The sequence below is a fragment of the Orycteropus afer genome, unplaced genomic scaffold (genome assembly GCF_000298275.1).
Source record: "Orycteropus afer afer isolate SDZICR_OR568_19922 unplaced genomic scaffold, OryAfe1.0 scaffold00019, whole genome shotgun sequence".
Classification (NCBI taxonomy): domain Eukaryota; kingdom Metazoa; phylum Chordata; class Mammalia; order Tubulidentata; family Orycteropodidae; genus Orycteropus; species Orycteropus afer.
In genome coordinates, this window is record NW_006921606.1 from 16,350,081 (window position 1) to 16,357,461 (window position 7,381).

A 7,381-nucleotide genomic window follows, 5' to 3' on the forward strand; every position below is an offset into this window, starting at 1 on the left:
ATATACATATGAACAAAGATTATTAGTGGTTACCAGGGGTAGGAGAGAGGGAGAAAGGGAGAAGGGGGAAGCCTTTGTCTGTGGGGCATTGGGTTTATGCTAATGGTGGTGGAATATTTTGGAAAAGGATAGCAATAATGGTAGCACAACCTGAAAAAGGTCATCAATATCCCTGAGCTGTAAATGGGGAAGTTGTTATCAATATCCCTGAGCTGTAAATGGGGAAGTTGTTATGTTGGAGAATGTCTTGTTGTGTATGCCTTCACCTCAGGAAAAGTAAAAGAAAGAAAAAGAAAAGAAAAGAAATTGCTCATTCAGTTGTAGAGGCTGGTAACCCCCAAGTCGATTGGTCAGATGTCAGGCTGGAGGCTTCTCCTGGGTCAAGTAGCTGCTGGGGCTGACAAACCCAATACTGACAGTTCAGGTGGCAGGCTACTGGCTATGGAGGCTATGTATCCAAGACTAGTATGTAACATGTCAGGTTGCTGACTCATGGGCTGAGGAGGTTAATTCATCCCAAAATCAACAGCGAATATGGTAGGCCTCCAGCTGAAGTCCAAAGAACCAAAAATTACAGGATCCAGATTTAGCAAAAGGTCAGAGAGCTTTGTTAGAACATCCATATATATTGGATACAGGCCACAACTCTGAGGAAACTTCCTTTCAACTGACTGGCTGCTCATAGTAGATCTCATCATGGGGGTTATAAGGTATGACTATATTGTTACATAACTTATAAACTACATCATAACTGCCAAACCACTGAGAATCACGGTCCTGGCAAGTTGATGCACAACTTCAACCATCACAGCAAACTTGTTGACTTATTACTTAGTTTAAATTATTACTTTTTTTCTTACTTACTTTAAATTGTTACTTTGAGGGGGAAAAATGGTTTGACCATCTATCTACCCTTTATCTTATGCCTTCAAATAATCAGCAGATAAGTGGGACTTAGAGTGAACCACATTGAACATTGAAATAGAACAAGTTCATTAGGAAGAAAGAAGAACAGCTACTAGCCTCAAACACACACACACACACACACACACTGACATGTGAATCCCTGGGATAATATGCCCAGAGTATAAAACATGTACTAACATGGCATGATAATTTTAGGCAATGGGAAGTTAAATACCTAGATACAATACGGACTGATTGTATTCTGTTAGACAGTGCAAATTATCTAATAGAAGCATAGACAATCCATCTAATTTGCTGTCTGGCATGGAGTACCTGGGTGGTGTAAATGATTAACTCACTGGACTGCTAACTGAAAGGCTGCAGATTCTAGGTACCTTGAAAGAAAGGCCTGGCAATCTATTTCTGAAATAATCAGCCATTAAAAATCCTATAGAATATAGTTCTACTCTGACACAGGTGAGGTTGCTATGAGTCAGCATCAATTCAAGATCAACTTTTTTGATTTTTTTTAAATAATGTGGTGTATCATATTTCATAATTATCTGGAAGTAACATAGCAAATACAATTGTTACAACAGAAATTGCAAAGGTCTGAGAGTACTAAGAATATTCATGAGCTTGATCATAAATATTATGCTCTGAATAACACTCCAAGTGGCCAGATTAATAAAATAACTGAATTACTTCTCAAGGTAATAAAGCCAAAACATTTTAGAGAAAAGAGGTTTGATTTTTTTAAAAGAAAATTTGAGCAATTTGATGCATCTGTGAAAGAAAAGGGAGAATACAACCTCTTCTCATTCAAAATATGCATAAACTGATCATTAAGAATTGGCTGGAATCCACTTTACCATTAAAGTATTGAAATTAAGATGGTATGGTGCATGTGCTAGCAATTAAATTAATTCATCACTAAAATTCATATTATACCAAATTAAAAGGAGTTAAATTGGAATGACCACTTACTTTAATTCCTTTGAAAAAAATCCATAAATAGGTCCTCTGCAATATGTGTTGGAAATATATTATATATGCTCTTAAAATACTTGTGTATGTGTACACAATTATTGTTAATCATGCAGAGATATTCTTTGGTTTTAAATATTTTTTAAAAATCACACTTTATCATCTTTTAAGAGATGATTAAAAAAAATCATGAATCATACCAATTTACTGTATTTGAGACATTCTTAAAGGAAATCTGGTGGCACAGTGGTTACGTGCTCAGCTGTTAACCAAATGGTTGGCAGTTTGAACCGACTAACTGCTCCATGGGAGAAAGATATGTCAATCTACTTCTGTAAAGATTGCAGCCTTGGAAACCCTACAAGGCAACTTCACCCTGTCCTATAGTGTAGCTATGAATTGAAACTGACTCAACAGCAATGAGTTACGGACATTCTTAAGGCATAACAAAATCATAAGCAAAACTACTCTCACTATTAGATTGTGAGAAGACTTCCTCCCAGGACAATGGTCTCCCTGCTTGAGGTACTATAGATTATCTTCTCTCTCTGGAACAAAGAAACATAGGGAATGAAGCACAGTAGACTTAACCATCTTTAGTTCATCTAAAGAAATATGTAAATCCTTTGCAGCAAGAATTCTTTCTAAACAGACATACCATGTGTTCCTCCTTAAGAATTCTCTGCCTGGGTAATGGTAAGTGGACTACATAGTTTGGACGAAGACAACAATCTTAAACGCTGTATTTAAATTTTAATAATGACATTCTTATTTATGAAAATGGGATATGGATATGTTATTCATTTGCATCCTTTCATCGAAAAATATTCTCTGATCAATCCACAAAAATTTATCAGATTGGTTTCCTGTTTTCTTAAAATATCTGTTATCTATTTTTCATCCATAATTTTTATGAGAAGGTGATTTTACTTTTCCAAAAGCCTTCATGCCACTGTGACTTCAATGATAATCTTACAAATACAGATTATTCAAGCCGTATTTCTGACAGTCAAGTTTAAAAACAAAGTAAAACAGCAAAAACATTCTTGCAATCCAGGCATCAGAATGTAGTTACTTTCTCATAGCAATAAGCAGAATTTTTTTTTTTTTTTAAATAAGATGCCCCTATGATTCCTTCCTCCTGATATTAATAGTAATTGCTAAAATATTCTATGTAAGTGATTGTTGGGCTGGAAAAAGAAACTCACATTAATGCAAGTATTTATACCTTCAGCAATGAAAACAAGATATTATTGTCTTGCATGACCTTTCCTAACTATGAGGATACAGCATTTTACACAATAGTTTCTTGGTTCATGCTTCAATTACTGACCTTTACTGTGTAGAAAATTAATGCAATTTTCATTGTAATCCATCCGTACAAATAAGGTCTATATGGAAGGATTTCACATATGGAATCTAATACAAATAGGAAATGTCAGCTGATTGCTGTTGGCTGAACTTAGCCATTTGTTCTGGGGTCCCTAGCAAAGTACACTTGTAACAAGCAATTTCTTATGTAAACCTTCAGGTATAAGAAAAGAGTTTTCTCTCTTCAAAGTTTAGATTGTAGGCTGAGTTTTCCAAAAGCTAAAAGTAAAAAAAAAAAAAAAAAAAAACTTGTTACCTGAAAACTCTATGTTATAAATGAAGGCTCACAAAGGAAAGGAAGACAAAATTGTGAAGTCTAGTTTGTTCTTAATACAGGTCACTAACACGTTAACACATATTCTTAACAATGAGGAGGAGCAAGAGGCTACAGAGATGTCATTTTACAATAATTTCTGTTGCCAACCATAAAAAGATGACAGACCCCAGGCTGCATCCTGAACTGTGCATTGGACACAGGAAGAATATGACAATGGATTTGTCTCCTAAGGAAGTTGTGCCAAGGGGCTCTGATGTGCTTTCATCTTCTATAGTTGACCACAATGGTATTTGGTGGGAAGAGGATTTGGCAATTAAAGAGTGTCATTTTCAAGATGGATAGTTTAGGTAGGAAGGAGCTTCTCTCCTCTTCTGGTTTTGAGCTAAATGGCTGTGTGCTTATAATTTGTATACAGCTCTTCTCTCACTGACTATGTTATGCTTCCCAGAAGCTTGGTCTGTCACGTCTAACATGCAACAGAAGCCAGAAGGTTCAGTGGGCAAGACTTTTGATACAGGACACTATGGATGGAAGTTTCCTAGTGAGTGTGTGTCTAGGGCTATGATGAGCCCATTATAATTGTTGAGGCTGTTATACAAGCAAAAGAAATCATGTATTATATATGTGGATGTGTGCTCAAGCAGTTTTAAAACTATCATTTTACTCAGCCACAAAATCCTATTCCTTGACAAATCTCTTTGAGAACTGAGAATGGAAAAGATATAAACAAGAGCTGAAAATGTGCCATTCATACTGTGGTGGCTTGCATGTTGCTGTGATGCTGAAAGTTTTACTACTAGTATTTCAAATACCAGTAGCGTCATCCACTATGGACAAGTTTCAGCGGATCTTTCAGACTAAGAAGACGGGCCTGGGGATGTACTTCCAAAGTTTAGCCAACAAAAACATTAAAGATCTCAAGACAACATTGTCCAACTCTCTTTAGACACATCACCAGGATGAATCAATTGCTGGATGAGGCAATCATGTTTGGTGAAGGAGAGGGCCAATGTGAGTGAGGGAGACCCTTGAGAGATGCACTGGCACAACTGCCACAAACATGGTCTCAAACAGACTAGTGATCATGAGGATGATGAAGGGTGATGAAGGACCAGGCAATGTTTTGTTCTCTTATACGTAAGGTCATCATGAGTCAGTCAGGCAGCTATATGTGTGTATCTAATACATATGTTGATGTGTGCTCAAGAAATTTAAAGTTGCTATTATTTTACTCAACCACATAACCTCACTCTTAGAGAAGTGAGAATGAAAAGATATGCACAAGGGCTGAAAAGTGTGCCTGTCTTCCCTAACAACAGAAGGATGGTGATAAGCAGAAGAGGTATTCATAGAAGTCAAAATTTCATTTTAGACTTACTACTCAAGAAGATTTCATAGAAATACAAAATTGAGGAAGTAAAATAATCATGGTTTTACTCTGGCTACTAAAAGGCCCATTAAAACACAAGGATAAAACTATTACAAGAATCAAACTGTCCTGGAGGAAATGAGGGTGACCAAATGCCAAACTGAGGTGTTAATATGGGGCAGGATGATGCAACCACTGTGCTTCCAGCCATGTTTGGATGATGGCAATAGTTTCAAGGCTCCTCCTGGTAGAGTCTGTGAATTCCACTCTTCCCTCTGTCCTTCTTTTCCAGCATGGCTTGAAGTACTGCCCAAATTGGTTTTACCTCCATACCACCAGCAAGTCCTTGGGGCATCTCTGAAGACAACCTTTAAAAAACACTGGTCCAGTTTATGGCCTGACCATGTTACTTGCCAATTACAGAATATAATTTTCTCTTTTTCTTTTCTTTTTTTAATTTCCTTCTTGTTGGATGTTCTTTATCAGATGGGCAAAGACTCTTCATCATATTGACCTCTACAGGGTGGGTGGTGTCCTCTTAGAGAAAGAGAAAGAAACCTTACCCCTTTCTAAGCATTGGTGTATAAGAATTCAGACTTTTGCCTAGTGTAGGTTGAAAACACTTTCATTAATACATATGATTTTTTTTGTTTTTTGGTAAAACACTTAATCCAACATGTTTCTTATTGCTGTTAATTTCCATCAGGTCAATTCCAACTCAGGGTAAGGCCCTGTATGCAGAGTAGAATCATTCCATAGGGTTTTCAGGGCTATGACCTTTAGGAAGGAAATAATCATGTCTTTCTTCCAAGATATGTTCTGGGTATATTTAAACTGTCAGCCTTTTGGCTAATACTCAAACACTTAACTGTTTATGTATTTGGAGACTGCTATCAAGCATAATAAGTTTTATCTCTTAAAAGTTATTAATATCAAACCCAGTGGGGAAGATGGTGGACTAGGCAGAAAGACAGCACAGACCCTCTTCAATAAAGAAAAGGGAAACCAATTAACACAGACACAGAAGATAATCCTGGACCCCTGAGCATTGAAGGCAAGGATATAGAAGTGGACTAAACCCCAACTAGCAGAAGAATCCGCAAGAAAATCACTGCGGTCTGGCAGCGATCCTGAGAGATCCTGACGACATGGAACAGACAGCTTGGAGAGTCCTGAGTGAAGGTAGGACCTAAGAATTAACCTAAAAATCAGCCCTGCTGGCAAGGGACTGCACAGAGGACTGCTCGGGTGGCTGGAGAATAAACGGAGAAGGTGAAGAGAAACGCAGGCTGAGCTGTGGACTTTTGCCTGTCTGGAGGACACTGCCATTTTGAATGTTTGCAAGTGGATTCACTATTTTGGATGTTTAAAGAGACAGTGCTCTTGCAGATTCCAGGGGCTTAAGAACAGGTTCTGCTTGCCAGCAACCCAAAGGACATTCCGGAACTTCAAGACTGAAAAGGAGAGACAATCCTCTTGCTACTCTTATACCCCACACCCGCTTGGTGAACGGAGGTGTGGCCATCTCCCACTCCCACCTAACTTCTGGGCCCACAGGAACTCTATTACAGTCTGTGTGCTCAGATGGAGCCTGGGTGCCCTGCTCTGTCCTCCACCGATTTTATTTCTCTTTTTTATTTTTATGTTTTCTTTCTCATTTTCTTTTTTCTGGTAATTAGTTTGCTTGTATTTGTCTGTTTTAAAACAACTATTATTATTAACACTTTTGTCCTTTTTACTATTATTCTTATTCTTCCTTTCCCAGGTCCTAGTTGTCAGCTTTTTTTCTTTTCCCTGTGCCTGGTTGAATTTTTTTTTTTTATTTCATTTATTTTTCTTCCCCCTTTTTACTTGTGGTTAACCCCATTCCTTGTTTTTCTTTTTGCATTCTTCCCATTTTTTCATCATTATTCTCCTTCTCTACCTTTTTTTCTCTTAGTGCCCTGTCCCAAGATATTGCAACTTTTCTTGTTTTTTTCTTCTTCTTTTACCCTTTTTTCCTTTTTTGGTTACTGTTCTTATGTGATTACATGGTGTGTTTTTTGTCTAAGTGCTTTTACTATTTTTATAGTTATTCCATTGTAATTTTTGTCTAACTGAGTGGGAGACAGCAACAGTCCCCATAAGACACAACTACACCCGCACCTCCTGCAACTTCACTTACTGAGTAAGAGCCACTACATCCTTCTCCACCAATGGGTCAATGATGAAAAACCACAAAAAAGTCTGAATCACCCTTGACTGGTCTTCAAAAACAGATAACAGAGATCTAAATACAACAATGCCATGATGCCTCAGAGACAACAAATCATCACAGTTCACACAAAGAAGCAGGATAAAGTGGTAGAAACAAGGGAGCAGGATACAGACTCAGAACACATCCCTGAGGAAGAAGCAGCATTGGAACTCTCTGATAAGGAATTCAAAAGAATTATCTTTAGGTATCTTCAAAGGATTGAGAGACAGACCAA

At 37.5% G+C, this 7,381-nt stretch overlaps 1 protein-coding gene across 1 annotated transcript in view; it reads right to left on the reverse strand.

Moving 5' to 3' along the window:
• MCTP2 (multiple C2 and transmembrane domain containing 2) overlaps positions 1-7,381 on the reverse strand; it is a 304,647-nt gene that overhangs the window by 46,105 nt on the left and 251,161 nt on the right. The window contains 2 exon segments of the mRNA XM_042783576.1: positions 2,368-2,402; positions 2,405-2,441. Of these exon segments, the coding sequence (XP_042639510.1) occupies positions 2,368-2,402; positions 2,405-2,441 (72 nt within the window).